Source organism: Delphinapterus leucas, chromosome 8, assembly GCF_059928025.1.
Source record: "Delphinapterus leucas isolate spDelLeu-1000000601 "Yukka" chromosome 8, BTC_Dleu_Yukka2, whole genome shotgun sequence".
NCBI classification, from domain to species: domain Eukaryota; kingdom Metazoa; phylum Chordata; class Mammalia; order Artiodactyla; family Monodontidae; genus Delphinapterus; species Delphinapterus leucas.
In genome coordinates, this window is record NC_143136.1 from 14,625,954 (window position 1) to 14,645,996 (window position 20,043).

Genomic DNA, 20,043 nt, shown 5'->3' on the forward strand with positions numbered 1-20,043 from the left:
GTGACAGCCAGGTTTCTGGCTTGAGTAACTGCTATTGAGAAGAGAAAAGCTTAGGGGTATGTGGGGAGAGGGGGCATTTAGAGGGAAAGAAGACAGTGAGGAACCAGCCGTACAGTTGAGATACCAATGGCGATGAGGAATTGGCATTGGATTTGCAGGCCTGGAGCCCAGTGGGAGCCCGGGCTGGGGAGTCAACTGCACATAGGGCATCTTTCAAGCCATAAGAATAGCTGTGATCGGGCTTCCCTGGTGGTGCAGTGGTTGAGAGTCCGCCTGCCGATGCAGGGGATCACGGGTTCGTGCCCCAGTCCTGGAAGATCCCACATGCCGCGGAGCGGCTGGGCCCGTGAGCCCTGGCCGCTGAGCCTGCGCGTCCGGAGCCTGTGCTCCGCAACGGGAGAGGCCACGGCGGTGAGAGGCCCGCATACCACAAAAAAAAAAAAAAAAAAAAAAAAGATGTGATCTCCTGGGGAGGGAATGAGAAAAGACAGGCCCCAGGCCTGAGTCCTGAATGACTGATTTAGGAGCGGGGTTGATGAGGAAGGCAGCCAGGAAGGAAGGGGAAATGGTGATCCTCAGTGTGCATTAAGGAGCCTGGACTACATCGTGTAAGCCGAGCTTCCCAAGCTTGCATAGTCAGTCATATTTATCATTTAGGGGACTTACTGAAATTCGCGTTGCCTGGCTCCATGCCAGACCCACAGCTTCAGAAGCACTAGTGAGGGGCCTGGGAATCTGCATTTTAGCAAGTCCTTTCGGTGACCCTTAGGGTCAAGTGCATTAGGGAATCACTGCATGATGGGGAGCCATTGAGGAGCATCCAGTCGGGGAGGATGGAACGGTCAGGTGCCTGTCTGTTTGCTTAGTGTGCCGATATGTGGAAGATGTTTGATTAGATGTAGGTGTTTAATAGAGAGCAGTGCTGACAAGACGGCGTCCGGTTTCTAGCCAAGATGGTGGTGAACGGTTAGCTGCTCCCTGAGACAGAAGACACGATGATATTGAGGGGAAAGGTGACAGATTCAGTTTTGACAGTTGGGGTCATGTGCCCAAGGGGTTGGCCTGGGCTGGGGTTGGGAGTCCTCCCAATTTAGGTCTCAGTGGAGACCACGCCTGTGGCTGGCGTCAATTAGGGATAGCGGGTACGACGAGAAGAGCAGAGGGCCAAGGTCATGTTCCCTGGGGAATATCAACGTTTAAGAGAAAGTCAGGGGGTTGGGAACCCACAGGGGAGACAGAGACGGAATGGGCCATGTGGGAAGAGGGCCTAAGATCAGAGCAGGGACGCGACCTTGGGGATGACAGCTAGACAGCAGCTGGTGGTGGCAGGGAGAACCCTTCCCATGCAGCGGGGGTGGTGCCCTGCGGTGCGGTGGATTCAAGAGTGACCGGGGTGAGCAGCTAGAGATCCTGAACGTAGCGAGTGTGGGCTCATCTGTAGAGAAGGTTTTGGCTGAGGAGGGGATGAAGAAAGTTTTAGTATCGTTAAGAGAATTCTGTTGTTTTTTGTTTGCTTGTTTTGCTTTTGAAAGTAAAGGAGAAGAAGCCTTGAGTGTGTTTAAGGGCCAAGAAAGAAAGCCAAGAGAAAGGACAGGCTCTCTGCTTAAGCAGTTCACGCAACGGTGGGCAGCTGGTGAGGGCTGGGGAGCTGCGGGCTTGGGGGTCAGCGCCCACCTGCTTGGGGCTGCTGTGTGTACGTTGTGTAGTAATAAATGCCAGTGGTCTTGTTTTTCTCCCTCTGAAGATTTTATAGGAATATCGTGGCGATGTGCGCACACATATAACGAGAAGCCACGAGTGCAAGCCTCAAATGCCTTCTCCAGTGGTGGTAGTGGTCATGCATTTATTTCTCTAGGGACCATTCTTGTGGCTCGTGGTTCAAGGGTACTCTCTGCAGTTATAGGATGGCATATAAAAACTCTTATAGCTCCTCAGTGGAAAGGGGCAATGTAAATTCAATTTATTATTAGTTAGTATTAATCTATTGATTTCCCCCAAGTAGAAATTAGTATGTATAAAATGCTGATACATTTTTGTACTTTGTAAAAAACCAAGATGGAGAACAAGGAATCAGTATTCCTTTGTGGGTTGTTTTTTTTTTTTCCATCCTGACCAATCAGCAATTCATAATGTCCATGTTATCGAGACCCTTAAGGACTTATCAATTTAGTGCTGATCAGTAGAATTTTTAATTAGTGCTTTTTCTTTAGAGTTTTATCTTCTCAGTTTTATGCTAAGGCTCTTTTTCTCATTAAGAAATATGTACTTTTAATTTTTTCCTAGTTATAAAGTATCACATAGTCTATATAAATTTTGGAAGATACAGGAGTATTAAAAAAAAAAACCCACAGTATCTAAATTTCCTTTTTAGTGTGTGTTTATATATTAAGTATACGTAATTTTCCTCTCCTATTGCCTCAGATACCCAATGCCTTATTTCCACTAGTGCTGAGAATTCTGTTAATAATAGGTCTTTGTAGTTTTACTTTGTATGTGTCATCTTGAGGAAATTCTAGTGAAGCCAAGAGAGCGAAATTAACAAGATGCCTCCTTTGCAATTAGAGGGAGAGGAAATACAGAGCACTCATTTGTAGAGGAAGAATTGGACAAAAATGCTGTGCTGGTCAGCAGCACTTTCTTTACTTGTCTGGTTCCAAAAGAAATGGTAACCCGAGGACAGGACCAAGAAGCAATTCCCTGTTGTTCTTACGTAGCTAATCTTGAGTCCCAAGGCTGGTGGTGGCCATTTTTGGATTTTACTTCCTTTTGAAAGTTAAGGTCCTGTTGTTTTTAAAACCATAACTGTTTTCTTATTGCATGTGTTTACTTTTAGGAATTTCACGTTTCTGAAGATTTTAATAAAATGAACTTTATCAAGACCTACCCAGGTAATTATAATACACACACACACAACTAGAATACCATGTCTTATGATCAAAATTAGGTTTTCACATTAACTTTTTAAAAGTGTTGTTACCCCAGTTATGTGGGAGGCTATTAGCTCTTCAGAGTTATTTACCATCCTTTTCCTGCTCATTAACATTTGAAATTTTGTATAGTATTCCATTGGGTGCAGATTTAATTTAACCATTCCTCTGTTTTTGAAAATGTATACTGCTTCCATTTTTTGATAACACATACTAACATATATGATGGTGTGTATATGTGTGTATACATATCTGTGAGTGTGTATATTTCATATATGTGTATATACACATATGTGTGTGTGTGTGTCCTTGATGGTTACTCTTACTCTAATTCTGTAACTCTGATTACTTCTATTTAAGACAGATTACTAAAAGTAGAATAACTGGGTCAAACTTTAAAACTTTTTTTAATACTCTGGATTTATTTTGCAAAACTCTTTCCAGCAATAGTGTAAATTTTTAACGAGTGGTGATTGCGAGTGCCTGTTCATTAAGTCTATATTGATCTTTATAAATGTTTATTGCCAGTTTGATAGTCAAAAATTGTTCTCAGTTTTAAAATTATTTAGGCTTTATTTAATGTTGGCCATTTGTCATGTTTTATGAATATCTGTTCATGATTTTGCCCATATTTCCTGGAAGTTGTAGTATTTTCTGATTTTTCTGATTAATTTATGAGAGCCCCTCCGTTTTTCTGAAGCAGCCTACACAGCTGAGAGCAAGGTCAGAAGTGTCTCTGTCTAGCCTCTGACTTCATTCATCAAACTGGGCATTTATTAAACACCAGCTGCATGCAAGATCCTGTTCCAGATAAAGTAGACAGGTCACTGCCCTGGTGTGGCTTGCAGTTGACCTGGAAATACAACTATTCTAGAAGTTAGGTAATGGAACACCTTCCTCATTCTCAGCTATTGCTTTGGGATGCAGAACTTTACAAATGCTTCATCTTAAAAATAATAAAAAGTTAATTTCAGAAAATCTCAGTTGCCCTTTTTTACAATGCCAGTGTTTTCTAAAGAGTCAAAACACTAAAGGTATAGACAGTAAAAACAAACAAACCTATTCTGTTGAGATAAGACTGCTGTTTTCCATATGGAATTCATTGAGAGTTGTATGTGTGTTTTTTAATCAGTTCTCTAATATATTATTTGAATCCCTCTTGAGCCTTACTCTGTAATGATTTGTAGCTTTTGATGGTCTTCCCTGTAGGGAGGCAGAGGGCAGGGCCACGGAGAGCCTGAGATAGATCTTGGGTTGGGACGGGCAGATGCTCTGCAGCCTGTTTGGAGTGCGGGCATCTCCGGGATAGGACTGCTGAGCCTGTGCGTCTGCAGGCGGACCAAGTGGAGAAGGGGAGCCTCAGTTCACACCCACGGAGACTGGACTCCAAAGGTCACATTTCTTCCTGAAGGGCGCAGACATTCCCTTTCTGTCCCCACAGCTCATCAGAACCGGGTGACCGCGATTATCTTCAGCCTGACCACAGAGTGGGTGATCAGCACCGGCCACGACAAGTGTGTCAGCTGGATGTGCACCCGCAGCGGGAACATGCTCGGGAGGCACTTCTCCACTTCCTGGACTTCGTGTCTGCAGTATCCTTCCCTGCACAGCGCCTCCCGGTCTCAGTAGCTAGTTTTGAATCTGCTTGGAAATTGCTGATTGAGATCCAAAGACTGAACGATTCCTACATATTTCACATAAAATCTAAGAATTTCTGTCTCTGCTTTTTTGCTATAAAGTCGGTTTATTAAAGATAATAACTAAATGAATTGCTCTTCTCTGCTGGGATGTGCTCTAGGTGTTTTAATACAAAATCTCGGAAAACCTAAACCTCATTAGCGCAGACCCCTCCCTTCACTCCTTTACTTTTCAGAGTGAAAGAAAAGACTTTCTGTTGTATAAAGAAAGAAAGAAAGGAACGACTCTTCTGGTGATGGTTTCTTTGCAGACCCCACAGGAGAACATAAGAAGGGTCTGTGACCCTGGAGTTCATAAATGGGCTACAATGTGTTTGGAGAGGGTTCATAATCCTTATAATACTCGCAAAGTTGCCTCAGGATATCCCAAATGTTACAGAATTGCCGCTCTCAAATTTTTCTACTACTCTATGGGATTTGTTTCACGTGGAGCTCGCTCTTGCTTAAGGCTGCCTGTGGTGGCTGTGTATCTTAGTGATGGCAAGGTCAAGGCTGTCAGCAACAGACAAATGCCCCGCAGTAGTTTCTCTTTGAGAGTTGGACGTCTGGTGTAGTAAAACTCTTTTCTTCCATTGAAAGCCTTTATAAAAAAATGTGTGCTACAAATGAATGCACAGCATGAGATATTTAAAATAGTACCACATGCTTTAGAATCAAGCAAGGGAAGACTACTCAGATGTATCAAGTGCTAAATAAGTTTTTCTGTTATGTGTTTGACTTTCGTATGGATTGATAGAAAATGGCACCGAATCACATAATCATGGCCCAGCCTGTGGTCCTCCTTTTGATCTATGTTTTGGAATTAAAATAGTAGTTATCTTATTGTGGGTAAACTACTGATTTGCCACAAATGTCTATGGCCATAAAGCGACCAAGAAAGTAATGAGTTGTTGCCAATAGTTAATATATTTTTAAATTTAAAGTTTACTACTACGCCAAATGACTGCTGTTTGGTTGATTAAAATTAAAACTCTTCACAGCAATTTAAACCATCCTCTTCACTTAACGCTAAATCATCTAGGCCCCCCATAAAGATGGGTTCATGTCCATATTTGCTGTCAGTTTTACACCATTTCCAGAGATATTTCATGAAAAGCAGTTTTCTTCCAGTTCTTTTTGGCTGTTTTCATTATTGAGCATTTTACTTTTTAACACTTAGTTATACTTTGCTTATAGTCACTTGTTTTTATGTCTGTCTTCTCCATCAGCTCTTAACTTTTTTGTTGCCAATTCCCAGGATACTGGTTGGAATAGTAACAGCTACTCAGTGAATTCTTGTTGAATGAATGAATATTAATTTTCCTGATAATTCTAGCTTAAAACATTCTTTTTCTTCAATATTTACACGTTGTATGATTTTCAGCTGGGTATTTCTTTTCTCGTAGTTTTAGGTGTGTCACTTATTCTCTTTAGAATGCACATTTTCTTCTTTATAACTTTGAGATGGATTGTGTTATACGTCCTTGACTGCGTCTCCACAGATATGACTTTGATACTCAGTATGCTTTTGTCGGCGACTGTTCTGGACAGATCAGCCTGCTGAAGCTTGAACAGAGCTCCTGTTCAGTTATTACCACCCTTAAAGGACATGAAGGTAGGCTGTATAATCACCGCCGTTTTTCACCTAATTCGGGCATCCAGATTTAGTTCTCAGCTCTGTGGTTTCACAAATGATCACCTCCTTATGATCTGTCAGATTTCAATTCGATCGGCCAGATAGGGGAATTAAATCTCAAAAGGTCTCAAAGAGTGAAAACTAAGTGAAGGCAGGGTGTTGGGTAGGGTTTCATGTTGTCCAAATCCCTTCTAGATTACTTGTGTGGAAATACTTTCTATTTTGTTTACCTTTTAAATTAAATTATTTTTGAAGACCTTTTCAAATGTCTTATAAATGGTGAGACCTTTGGAAGAATGTTGTTATTACTGTTTTAAATTTGTCACTTTCTAGGACACCAAGCAAGATGTAGTAGGTGAGTACAATTAGAAGAAATGTATGAGCTGGTTCTGTCTCTACTTGGGAAACATCCTCGGGGGGAGGGACCGCGGGAAAAGAATGACTGGGTGGAATTTTATTATTTCTGTAGGATGGTGAGTTGGCCGGGCTTTGTGGAAAGGCTTTAAAACTCAATCGGCTATATTGAGTAACAAATTAGAAGCTCTGAGGCCATCTGGTTCACATCGAAGAATTGGGGGTTTGTTGAAGGAATTAATGATGGACTTATTTATGAAAATAGTTTTTTTAAGTGTAACAAGTTAAATGTCCTCCATAGCTAATCTATTTATTTAAAACCGAGTCTATCAGATCAGGGACCTTGAAGGGGAAAAGGGAGAAAGAAGGACAGTAAGTTTGAATAGATTTAGGCAGGAAAGCACAGGCCCTGCAGAAACCACTTTCTGTTTATGACTAATGGTCTCATGATCCCCATGCTGTTAAGTATTCTCTGGGTTGCTAAGGGCAGAGTGTGTTCTGATAACTACTTAGCAGTGTTCATGTAGAAGGACCTTGCTTGTCTGCTATTAGGCCTCTAGCTGAAGTGCATGGGGCATAGGATCAAACAGGGTCAGGATTTCTGCAAAGTTGATCCCTGAAGCCAGTTTTGCACAATACTTCTTTTTTCACTTTCGTTAAGCTTCTGTGAGAAACTAGTCTCTGTTGGTTGGTTTTGAATGTGGCTTTATCAGTTTTCTGTATACCCACCAAAAATATTATTAGCTTGTGTGACTGGTTCAATTTTATCAAGTTTATTAATAGTTTTTTTCTAGGCAAGCAGCAGTCAATGGAACAATGAAGGGACCTGTTGAAAGAGAAATCTGTAGAAAGAAAGATTTTCCCAAGGATATCAAATTTAATAAGTTTAGCCAATATAGAGTGTGAAATGTAGGGTTTGGATTTTTTTACCTAAGTTCTCTGGCATAATTGTATGGTACACCTGCATCTCTTTTTTTTTCTCTGAGATACTTAATTCAGTTTTCTTAAATGTAGGCATCCTGTGGTAAGACACCTGCAAGGTCCCAGAGCCCTAGAATAATCTAGATTTTAATCTTATATAAGGTAACCACAGAAAACTTCACTGCCTTTTCTCATTAGATATTGGTAGCTATTTTTTTTTCTTCAGAAGCTTTTTCTGAACTAACCCTCATATACAGCTATTTTATAATTTTTTGGTATAGACGGGGAAAATCTTCTTTAAACACATTTGTGTTCAAAGCAGTTTGATATACAACTGAAAATCCTAATCTTGTAGTTTGGGACAGCGGATGTGCTGTGCCTTCTCTGTGACTCGTGATAAAGTGTTGAACGCCCTTTTGTACGATGAAAATACATTTTTACTTAAAGATTCAGCTGGTCCTCGTTCGGTCTTCTGCCTCAGATGTGTATGTCCTGATGTAGAATTACATTTAGCCTCCCTCTCTCACGCCTAGGTAGTGTCGCCTGCCTCTGGTGGGACCCTATTCAACGGTTACTCTTCTCAGGAGCCTCTGACAACAGCATCATCATGTGGGACATCGGAGGAAGGAAAGGCCGCACACTCTTGCTCCAGGGCCACCAGTGCGTGACTGTTTGTGAGGGTGGGGAAAGAATCTGAGTTGGGGCAGGTCGGGGGAGGCGTTAGTATTCTGAGACTACTTTCTCCAAACCCCATCTTTTAGCAGACTGTGAGCCCTGTTTGATAGGGCTCTCTCAGTCTGCTTCTAACTGCTTTTCCATGAGGCCTGAGTGTCTGGTGTTCTGTAGCAAAAATAGAGGCCAGGGTTTTCTTCTTCCTTAGTCCATTGGTAGTAACTACCGTGCCATTGGTAGTTTGATAGGGAATTGCATTGAATCAGTAGATTGCTTTGGGCAGTACAGTCATTTTCACAATGTTGATTCTTCCAGTCCAAGGACATGGTATATTTCTCCATCTGTTTATGTCATCTTTGATGTCTTTCATCAGTGTTTTATAGTTTTCTGAGTACAAGTCTTTCACCTCCTTAGGCAGGTTTATTCCTGGGTATTTTATTCGTTTTGTTGCAATGGTAAATTGGAATGTTTCCTTAATTTCTCTTTCTGATTTTTCGATGTTGGTGTATAGGAATGCAAGAGATTTCTGTGCCTTAATTTTGTATCCTGCAACCTTACCAAATTCACTGATTAGTTCTAGTAGTTTTCTGGTGGCATCTTTAGGATTCTCTATGTATAGTATCATGTCATCTGCAAACAGGGACAGTTTTACTTCTTCTTTTCCAATTTGTATTTCTTTTATGTCTTTTTCTTCTCTGATTGCCGTGGCTAGGACTTCCAAAACTATGTTGAGTAAGAGTGGTGAGAGTGGACAACCTTGTCTTTTTCCTGATCTTAGAGGAAATGCTTTCAGTTTTTCACCATTGAGAATGATGCTTGCTGTGGGTTTATCATATATGGCCTTTATTATGTTGAGGTAGGTTCCCTCTCTGCCCATTTTCTGGAGAGTTTTTATCATAAATGGGTGCTGAATTTTGTCAGAAGCTTTTTCTGAATCTATTGAGATGATCATATGGTTTTTCTTCTTCAATTTGTTCGTATGGTGTATCATATTGATTGATTTCTGTATATTGAAGAATCCTTGCATCCCTTGGATAAATCCCACTTGATCATGGTGTATGATCCTTTTAATGTGCTGTTGGATTCTGTTTGCTAGTATTTTGTTGAGGATTTTTGCATCTGTGTTCATCAGTGATATTGGTCTATAATTTTTGTGTGTGTGATATCTTTTTCTGGTTTTGGTATCAGGGTGATGGTGGCTTCGTAGAATGAATTTGGGAGTGTTTCTCCCTCTGCAATTTTTTGGAAGAGTTTGAGAAGGATCGGTATTAGCTCTTCTCTAAATGTTTGATAGAATTCGCCTGTGAAGCTATCTGGTCCTGGACTTTTGTTTGTTGGAAGATTTTTAATTACAGTTTCAATTTCATTACTTGTGATAGGTCTGTTTATATTTTCTAATTCTTCCTGGTTCAGTCTTGGAAAATTGTACCTTTCCAAGAATTTGTCCATTTCTTCGTGGTTGTCATTTTATTGGCATATAGTTGTTTATAGTAGTCTCTTATAATCCTTTTGCGTTTCTGCAGTGTCAGTTGTGATTTCTCCTTTTTCATTTCTAATTTTATTGCTTTCGCCCTCTCCCTTTTTTTCTTGATGAGTCTGGCTAAGGGTTTATCAGTTTTGCTTATCTTCTCAAAGAACCAACTTTTAGTTTTATTGATCTTTGCTATTGCTTTCTTCCTTTCTATTTCATTTATTTCTGCTCTGATCTTTATGATTCCTTTCCTTCTACTGACTTCGAGTTTTCTTTGTTCTTCTTTGTCTAGTTGTTTTAAGTGTAGGGTTAGATTGTTTATTTGAGATTTTTCTTGTTTCTTGAGGTGAGATTGTATTGCTATAAACAAGATGGCAGTGTGGGAAAACGTGGAGTTAGCGTCTCCCCACAAATAGGGCGCCTGCCGGCCGCTGGTGGGGACTCTGACCTGCAGTTCTTACTGACTGATAAGTACTGTTTATTTCATAGAAGCTATTATTCTGTATAATAAGTTATAGAATGCCAATTAAAGTTTATACTGGGATCCAGGTCATCGATGATAAAATGTCAGTTGCTGATTCCAACGAGGGGAGAGATTTGAGCCTGCATGAAGATGATGTCTGTGTTTTCCACATTGAGACACGTAACTGTTGTGTGTGCTGTTTGCAGTGACAGGGTGCAGTCGCTGTGTTACCTTCAGCTCACGAGGCAGCTGGTCTCCTGTTCCTCAGACGGCGGAATTGCAGTGTGGAACATGGATGTTAGCAGAGAGGAGGTAAGAGAGGGCAAAGCAGGGCTGACCAGGAGAGCTCCCACAGCCTGCCTCTTGGTTTTCTACCCGGTGACCGGAGATGCCAGCCAAGGTGCAGACAGTCCCAGCTCTTACTGGTTATCGGCTGACGGGGTCCTGCATGTCACTTTGCACTGCATTCACTACTCGTTGGAGAGTTTCCACAGGGACAAGCGATATACACAGCCAGGGCATTTAGGCTGATTTTCACAGAGAAGGGCAAGGAGAGGACCCGGGAGACGGCCTGGCATGCCCAGGGGAGTGACTGTGGGGAAGCGCTCCGAGGTTGCACACCTGCCCTGGGGTCCCCGAGACGTGCACCAGGGGCATAGCTCCTCTGGGAAAATATATCTCTGTTCTCTGCTTTTATTTTCCACTGACTTCTGTTCCACTGAGTCCATGTAACGTAGTGTTCTTTTCAGGAGACCTGAGTTCTAAGTGCCTTAATTTCCCTGAGTCTCCATTCCTTCTTCCGTAAAGTGAAATAGTTGAATGAGATGACTTCTAAGGTCTCTTCCAGTTCTTTAGACAGACACTCTATCTAAGCAATCTCTCTGTCTTTTTTTCTATTTTAAAGAATGCTGCAGTGAACATTTTTGACCTTGTCATTGTGTGATTGTTCAATTATTTATTTCAGACAAATTTCTAAAACTAGGCCCTTTGGGTCAAGGATATGTGCATTCTGAATGCTTTTTATAGATGTTGTCAGATGATTTCCAGGCAGGATTTCCATTCTCATCTCTGCCAGCACAGGTATTTATCTGTCTTTTCCAAGGGGCGTTTAAAACCTGTGACGTAGATAGCGGAGTTGATTCCAGAGAAGATTTTAGTGTGAGGGGTGTTAAAGACTTATGGTTTAACTTCAGAAACATTTATTGAGCATCTAAAGGGTGGCCCTAAAGTCTGGAAACTTAGGTGCATATGCATCATAAATGATACTGCATTGCAGTACATACTGTATTGCATGATGTCACATGATGTGTTCCAGGTGCCGTCCTTTACGCAGCGTGTAGGTCAGTATGCTGCACACCTCTGTGGTGGATGCCAGGCATGAATGCAGCATTCCCACCCACCCCTGCATGTATCTGCTTTGTGTTGCCTCTAATTACTTGTGAGTCTGATTCTCACTGAATAAACTCGCATCTTTAGTATACCCTAGGGACGTAATCAAAGGGGTTCAGTCTATTTAAAAGAAATAGCGGGCTTCCCTGGTGGCACAGTGGTTAAGAATCTGCCTGCCAATGCAGGGGACACGGGTTTGAGCCCTGCTCTGGGAAGATCCCACATGCTGTGGAGCAACTAAGCCCATGCGCCACAACTACTGAGCCCACGCGCCGCATCTACTGAAGCCCGCGTGCTCTAGAACCCGTGCTCCACAACAAGAGAAGCCACTGCAATGAGAAGCCCGCGCACCACAACGAAGAGTAGACCCCGCTCGCCGCAACTAGAGAAAGCCTGCACACAACAACAATTTTAATAAATAAAAATAAATTTATAAAACAAAATAAAAGAAATAACAATATTACTCACTTCCAGACTTTATGATTACCATGCTTTATACAGAAAGATTCATACCTGCAAGAAGCTTGTAATCTAGTGAAGGAAACAGACTACCGTATAAATGATAAAATGCGGTCCGTCATCTGGAGAAGTACCGATCGCTACTTTTTTAGTGACCTCATATAGAGGAAATCTTGATTGCATGTCTGCTGGTTAATTTCCCTTTTAGAATTTTCTAAAGATCTTTTTGTAAGGCTTAGAGTAACTTGTTATTAAACATGTGTAACATTGGCTCGATATTACAGAATGTGTAATACTTTCTTTGCAAAGATTTATTTGAGCTGCGTTTTACATTTGTCATCTGCTAGTTACGTGCAACAGTGGCAGCTGGTATACTGTTCCATTTCCTAGACTCGGCCTGTTGTTTTTCAGTCTTATTCTGTGTTCCCTGGATCATGAGGGAGGAGACCACTGGGGCCTGATGCTACTAGTGGCTCTTATAAGAGTTTAACCGCTTGGATTTCAATCCACTATTCTCATCCTTGGTAAGTTCTTTCAGATGTAGCAAGTAGAAACAGAGTTCTTACCTTCAAGGTTATGTGAGTGTGGAGTTTATTTGTGCCTCTAGGGAAAGAAAAGACAGTCCTGTCATTCCTGTGGGGGTCACTCTTTTCCTTGTAGTCACTTATGGAAGAGTACCCCAAATCACGAGCACACAGCTGGTAATACGTTTTGCTCTATGAGCTTTTCTGTCTCAATGGTTGGCGGTATTGGTGGGAAAGAAAATTATGTCAAAAAGATGCAGCACTTTTAGTAGATTTTTTGGGTTTTTTTTGTTGTTTTGTTTTGTTTCTACCAGCTGAGTAAATATTAGTGCAAAAGTAAGCCACCTCCGATCTGTTAGATTCTGAACTTGAGTTAGGGTTTTGGACAATTTGTAGGACTTCTTTAGGCACAGGCCTAGAGGATTAATCCCAGATTCTCTAGCCCCACAGTGTTTGCTGGAATTTCTTTCTGAGTCACCTGGAAACACTGACTGTGGAGTGTCCGCAGCCTACAGTGGCTGTCGGCCACCACACTGGCTGGTTGGAAGCAGATCTGCCTCCCTGCCAGATTGTAATCAAAGGGACTCCTTTCTGGAAGTAGGCATGAAACATAAATGAGCAAGTAACAAGAATTAGAATGAATCCTCTTGAAATGAGAACTTTATTTGGAGCTAGTAGATCACAGAATGGATACTATTTTATACATCAGTGCAAAGTAGGTGAGCGCACCCATTAGCAGCAGCAGTGCATTGGGGTTATTCTTGTTACATCATCTTTGTCCAGATTAGGCAGATGGAACAACGTGGAGAAAAGAGAGTGAAACAGAAAACTTGATTAATGTTCTCCAGCTCTTCTCAGCATAGAAGAAAACGTTGTCTCCTTAGAGAATAAGCACTTAATAGGATGGTTCATGATAGCTTACACCATAACACAATTCTATTAAAAGAAACAAAGTTATGGATATTTCTTATATCAAAATATGTTCCAATAAGTCTGTTTATTTCTGAGTTCATTTTTTCATTTGTTATCTCAAATTATTTAAAGCATATTTTTTCTTCCCTCACACCCCTCTGCCCTCCAGCTCAGCAAAGTAATATTCTTTCCTAACCCTTAGGCAGAAGCATGGTTCCTGAGTGCAGGAACTCAGTCCCCATTGGTTGTCATACTCCAGAAACATGTTTGGAGACCCTGACATGTTGAAGTGAAGAGGACCATGTCCAGAGGCTGTGTGGAGCGCAGTGGACGAGTGCAGGGCTGTGGGCTGGACTCTTGGGTCTACTGGGAGCTCTACCCACTAACCAACCATGGACAGTCGCTTCAATCTCTGAGCCACAGTTTCTTTGCCTGTAAAATGGGGAGAACGTTGCTCTGTATCTCCTAGGGTTGTATTGAAAATTAAGCAAAGTAAGGCATATAAAACCCTTGGCACACACTGCTGGACTTATAAGACCCTTTGTATATACCAGGCATTATGCAAAACACTTCGCCAACGTTGCCTCATTTAATCCTCACAGCCTTATGCGGTTTATACTCATACTTGAATATCACTGCCGTGAATACGTTTTTGCGTTCATCTTGTCCCACGTGACTGTTCCTCACATGGGTGGTATTGCAGGAGTTACACTGGCGTGTGTCACAAACATAAGACTAGACAGTGGCCCCTGCTTTCCTTCCCCCTGCGATTTAATGTCCCCACGTTGTTGGCAGCAGGGCCCGTCGTGTCATTGTAATCACCGTTTCTCCTTCAGGAACATTGTTCACAGGCAGTGTTTTCAGACCACCTTCTCTCTTCCCTGGTCACAGAAACAAGTAATTCTACATCAAGTAGTATTCTTCCTCACAGAGGTGTGCATCTCTTTATCACCCTTTCTGTCCTCCCTTCTCATTTCCAACATTAGCGCAGTTATTTAAAGAAACCTCTCCTCTGTCTCAGCCCACTTCATTCTGTTTGTGAGTGCCTTACCCCCCAACCCCCGAAAGAAAGACCTTCGTAATGGCTGTCCTATATAGGAATATTTCTAGTGCCATATCTAAAATAAGGAATAGGAAAGCCAAAAGTTTTGACGAAATAGGAAACAAAAAAAGAAGTTGGGAAACTCATTCTTTAAACCACCAAAAGTCCCCTTTTGAATCTCTGTAAAGCTGACCATCTTCACTGAATATTTTATAAGGATCAGTGTAGGTCATTTCCTGTGGTTCTCCCATGGTCTCCTCTTAACAGATACATTTTTCTTGAGTGTTAACTTTCAAGATCAAGAACAGATTATTTCTTACTTCATGACCTTTGGTTTAATTTTATGGAAGTAGTATTTTCTATTTTTACTGCACGTATATGACGATACATGATTGAGGTTAAATAGGCTTTTAGCAGGTTCATCTTGTAATCAAATACAACTTGTAATGTTTTGTTTAGAGAAATATTTTCTAAGTTCTCAGTGAAGTAATTTTGAGGCCTAATTGCCCTGTTTCAACAAAAATTCATTGAGCGCCTACCCTGTGACAGGCTGAACGTATTTAAAGATGAAAAGACCAGTGAATAATTCATAGGTTAGTCGAAGGGGCTGGGGGGAGGAAATGTGCATAAAGAATTGCGGTGCAGGGCTTCCCTGGTGGCGCAGTGGTTGAGAGTCCACCTGCCGATGCAGGGGACACTGGTTCGTGCCCCAGTCCGGGAAGATCCCACATGCCGCGGAGCGGCTGGGCCCGTGAGCCTTGGCCGCTGAGCCTGCGCGTCCGGAGCCTGTGCTCTGCGACGGGAGAGGCCACAGCAGTGAGAGGCCCGCGTACCGCAAAAAAGAATTGCAGTGCAGAGAGATCACTGCTCGAATGGGGGTCCGCAGGCTGGCTGTGTGGGCACCACTCCCAAGAACTGGGAATGGGGGCGGGGCAGCTCACCTGTCTGACACGATGTCCCGCCCCAAAGATCTCCTGCTAGTCACCTTGTGACCCCACAAGCCTTCTCAAGTGGTAGTTCGTCAGGTTCTGCAAGAAAGGTTTTTGCTCAACTGGATATAGTAATCAAACAACTTTAAAAACTTTGGGCATAAAAAAGAAGTGTATGAAGACAACTCTTAAGAGTTCATAATGCAAAATGAACTACTCCCTCCTATCGGTAGATTAAAAATGAACAATCCTGAAAACATGGCAAAAATGATAAAGATGATTCAAAACACAAACATAATACTGAATATGTTTATTACATATTAATAATGAATATGTTTATTACATATAATTAATAATGAATATGTTTATTACATAAATTAATAATGAATACTGAATACTTCAATATATAATATATTGAAGAGTTTGAAAAAACGATAACCCCACCAAGGTCTGGAGCTGTTGTGTTAATTTCTGACAACTCAGGGTAAACAGGCAGATGCTCACATGTTGGGTTTCACTTTCTCCTCCCCCAGGCTCCTCAGTGGTTAGAAAGTGATTCTTGTCAGAAATGTGAGCAGCCCTTTTTCTGGAATATAAAGCAGATGTGGGACACGAAGACACTGGGGTTGAGACAGGTGAGTAGCCAACATCGAGTCATCACTGGGTTAATTATGTGTTCTGTTATTTATATGATTAATCTGTCATTTTGTTTGGAATCGCACTTTTCCCTGTAAATGCTGTTGATTCCTACCCTTGTGGTATCACCATCATTGTGTGACTGGCCATGAGCAGGGCCTTTCCCGAGTAATAGTGAGACTGTTAGCAGACTATGCCACTGCTTGTCCTGCACTGGAAAAGCCGGGACTCGCAGAAAACCCTGGGAGCCCATTTGTCAATAGATGAAAGAGTTTTGAGTTTAGGACTATTACTTGTTAAAGTCAGTGTTTGTACTCCATCAGAATGAACTAGGGCGTCTAAGCCTAATGCTTGCACAAACAGACAACAAGTAACAGATTAGCCCTCACTGGAATACTCTGACACCAAGAATTTTAGATTATTCATAAATTGTTCCATGTAAGTGTACCTGGAGCATTTCTATTAAGCATGTTTCAAGTATGTACTGTTTTTTATCTTTTTTAATTTGTTGAAGATACATGTCCCAAATAGCCTGCAGATTTCAAGGAAGCCGTTACCACTGGGTAGTCACGTAACACTAAAGTTCTACAAAAAAAATAGTTCTACAGTAGCCTTGAAGGTAGCCACTCATTCAGATTGAATATGAATTTGTGCAGGTTAAGTCAAAAAGAATGCCAATTTTATTCCTTTTATTACTGGTTGCACCTCTCTAAGGGATTGACGGAAAGTTTGTGTGTGTTAATAAACTTTCTTTGACTTTACTTATGAAGCTACTCTACACCAAGGTCAGGTATGAGACTGGCAGGCAGTGCAGGAATTGTTTTAGCATTCATAACATTCTAATGCTCGGAAGTAGCACCCACATCGCAGCCTTGGCCTAGTTTTCACGACGCATGTCTGGTGGTAACTGATGTGTGAAGTAGTCTCTACTTCAAAGGAAACATGAAGAATTAATTTTAATCTTATGAGTTAACAACTAGTGGTAGAGAGAGGAAAGGTGTGGATCACAAGGCTTTTAGTGGTTTAAAAAAAAATATGTTAAAATTAGTAATAATAACTGGGCTATTTTGGAATGTTCTTGGTGCTTATTTCCAGAATCACAATTTGAAAGATTAAAAGAAATAGTACAACATGATTATGGTTATCTGTTTCTTAATGAGGGCAAATTACATGTAAAACTTTATATCAAAACTTTTCTCTGAAATAGGAATAAATTTTTCCCTCCTGAAGTCTCTAGCCATTTGGGTTCCTGAATGAGCTTGAACTTGGTCTTGGCAATGTTGTTTATCATCACTTAGGCAGATAATATGAATGAATAAAAACTAGTATTTAACCAATAACAAAGCAAAGATATTTGGAAATCCTCAACGGGTGTTGATATTGTCTGCCTTTGGCGTGTTTATTGATACATTGAATTGGGGGTGATTATAATTCGAGGCACATTGTCCCAATTCCATTTCCCCTACTCTGAAGTGAGGCCACGGGCATTAAAGCAAAAGGTAAACTCCTCCTTTTCCTCCTTCTGGTCCCGGAAGCATCACTGCAGGAAGTGTGGGCAGGCTGTCTGTGGGAAGTGCAGCAGCAAGCGCTCCAGCTACCCTGTCATGGGCTTTGAGTTCCAGGTCCGCGTCTGCGATTCCTGCTATGACTCCATCAAGGACGAGGAGTGAGTGTTTGCTTATCTTTATCTTTTTGTGTGTCCATCTGCAGTGGGAGAGCCCGAGAAATGATACAGATACATGGTTGACCCTTGAACAACGCGAGGGTCAGAGGTGCAGCCCTCCGCGTAGTGGGTAACTTGGGTATAAAAAGAGTTGGCCCTTCCTATCCACGGTTCTGCGGATCACGTAGTGCTGTGGTATTTACCGTTGAAAAAACTCTGGGTATAAGCGGACCCACGCCATTGGAAGCGTGTTGTTCAGGATCACCTGTATTCCTGCCCACACGTTTATCCCTTTCATAAACAGTTTCTAAAGAGAGGATTCTGCTCTAGCTTTATGACTTAAGACAAGTTTCTCCCAAACACTGTGAGAAATGATGCTGCCAAGACCAGTCTGGCCCGGAGCCCCTCACCACTCGGGATGCTGTGAGGGTCAAGGCCGTGTGCACACTGATGGGTGGCTGAACTGGCACCCTACAGAAGCACCCTGGCTTCCACCTGTGCGCACACATGCATGGAAATTTTATTTGTGGGAAAACTCCGGAGACCCCTGTTCTCTCTTCCACAACAACCTGACTTAGCAATCTGTTCTTAAATAACTATTTGTGTGTAAGACAAATCTGTTTGTCCTCCATTCTCTCCTGACTCAGGCAGATCCATTTGGACAGAACCAGCATTTTATTTTGCTCCTTTCTTTTATTTTTATTAATTTTTGGCCGCATTGGGTCTTCGTTGCTGCGCGCGGGCTTTCGCTAGTTGTGGCTAGCGGGGGCTACTGTTCGTTGCGGTGGGCAGGCTTCTCATCGCGGTGGCTTCTCTTGTTGTGGAGCACAGGCTTTAGGTGCGCGGGCTTCAGTAGTTGCAGCACGCAGCTCAGTAGTTGTGACGCACGGGCTTAGTTGCTCCGCGGCATGTGGGATCTTCCCGGACCAGGGCTCGAACCCGTGTCCCCTGCATCGGCAGGCGGATTCTTAACCACTGTGCCACCGGGGAAGCTGGTGAATCATCTTTGAAAGTAGCAGACGGACACACCTTGGGGGAAGCCCAAGTAGGAAAGCTAGTGCGGCACCACTGGTGTCGGTCAGGGAGCTGGAGATGGGGCCTGGGCTGCTGCGGGCTTTGGAGCAGAGTGAGGGTCAGCGTGCGCAGGAGCGCTGCTTCTCACACCAGGGTTCCGGGGGAGCCTGCAGTTTGGGATCTCATGCAGTGTAGTCTTGTCCTTATGTCTAGGAAGGTACCAGCCTTTCCGCTAAAAAAAAAAAAAAAAAGAAAGAAAAATTTAGTTATTTTGGGAGTTTTAGAAAATCTTTTATAAAACAGTCTTGCAACTTATCATGCTTTCCATCATCCTTTAATTATAGTTTTCAAAACTGCAGCCACATTTTTAGGAGCGAATTTTGACGCTGTTATAGTATTTCCTCTCTGTTGCTAAGAAAATTCAGCCCTTGGCTCTAGAAACAGTGGGGTGAGTTTAAATGGTCTCTTTTCTCTCTGTTAGTCGGACTTCTCTAGCAACCTTTCACGAAGGAAAACATAACATCTCCCACATGTCCATGGATGTTGCTAGGGGCCTGATGGTGACCTGTGGGACCGATCGCGTGGTGAAGGTAACCTGCCAATTAGCACCTCAGTGTAGATTGCTCCACCGTCATGCTATGAATGTGCATAAGGCATTTCTGATTGGCAAGCTCGCCTTGCCTTTTGATGAACAACCTATAGCCACGTGGAAACCTGGAAACGAACTGCATGTTTGTGAGTTTCCACGCCCTTGGTGGTGTCTCCCTCGGCCACGTCGTTCTCTCCAGGTGAGCCAGTGAGGGCCTGGCACACCTCTGTCACTGTCTGCACTGAGCCAGCCCCAGGGTCCTCCCTCCCACTGCCTGGCCTTAGCTGACCCCTTTCTCTGATCACTCCTTCCCTGGCTATTGATCCTTTCATCCTGGGCAGAAGGCTTCCCACGTATAAGAAATAACCACACGCTTTTTTATTAAATCCTTGGGTGGCTAACGCAGAAACTGAAAGTAAGTGTTTTATCCTTAGTACCACTCTTGAGTTGTAAAACTATGACATAGTTTATTTCATAATAAAAAAAAAAGGGCTTTTCCCCAGTGGGCTTTTTATTAAAAATAAAAGTAAATTTATAGTAAAACATCATTATGATGTAATTTACAGGTGTCGAGAGAGATACTGCTTATAAGCTGTTTTCATATTTTAGCTGACCGCGTTGTTTCGTCGCTGTGTAAATCTCGAGAAGGTTTTGTAGGGAAAGAAGAGAATGAGTTATGTTGGCCCCTTTGAGAGTGTAACAGCTGTCTGTTCTGAGCACCAACAGCGCCTCCTGGGGGGCCACGTGACTGGTGCTGCGTCTCCAG

General features: G+C 42.3%; 1 protein-coding gene across 11 annotated transcripts in view; it reads left to right on the forward strand.

The window, feature by feature from the left end:
* The window catches only part of WDFY1 (WD repeat and FYVE domain containing 1), a 66,375-nt gene that overhangs the window by 26,610 nt on the left and 19,722 nt on the right, over positions 1-20,043 (forward strand). For 4 of the 11 annotated variants that reach the window (XR_016394016.1, XR_016394015.1, XM_089916301.1 and 1 more), the window contains 8 exons: positions 2,834-2,888; positions 4,369-4,519; positions 6,106-6,218; positions 8,048-8,174; positions 10,327-10,432; positions 15,909-16,010; positions 17,547-17,677; positions 19,170-19,476. Coding sequence is in view for 9 of the 11 variants with exons in the window: in XM_089916301.1 (XP_089772427.1) it covers positions 2,834-2,888; positions 4,369-4,519; positions 6,106-6,218; positions 8,048-8,174; positions 10,327-10,432; positions 15,909-16,010; positions 17,547-17,677; positions 19,170-19,476 (1,092 nt within the window). In the remaining 2 variants the exon portion in view is untranslated. Of the gene's footprint in view, positions 1-2,833; positions 2,889-4,368; positions 4,520-6,105; positions 6,271-8,027; positions 8,175-10,326; positions 10,433-15,908; positions 16,011-17,546; positions 17,678-19,169; positions 20,038-20,043 lie in introns of those variants that run through there. The other 7 variants (XM_089916303.1, XM_089916304.1, XM_022567802.3 and 4 more) reach the window with 4 other exon arrangements.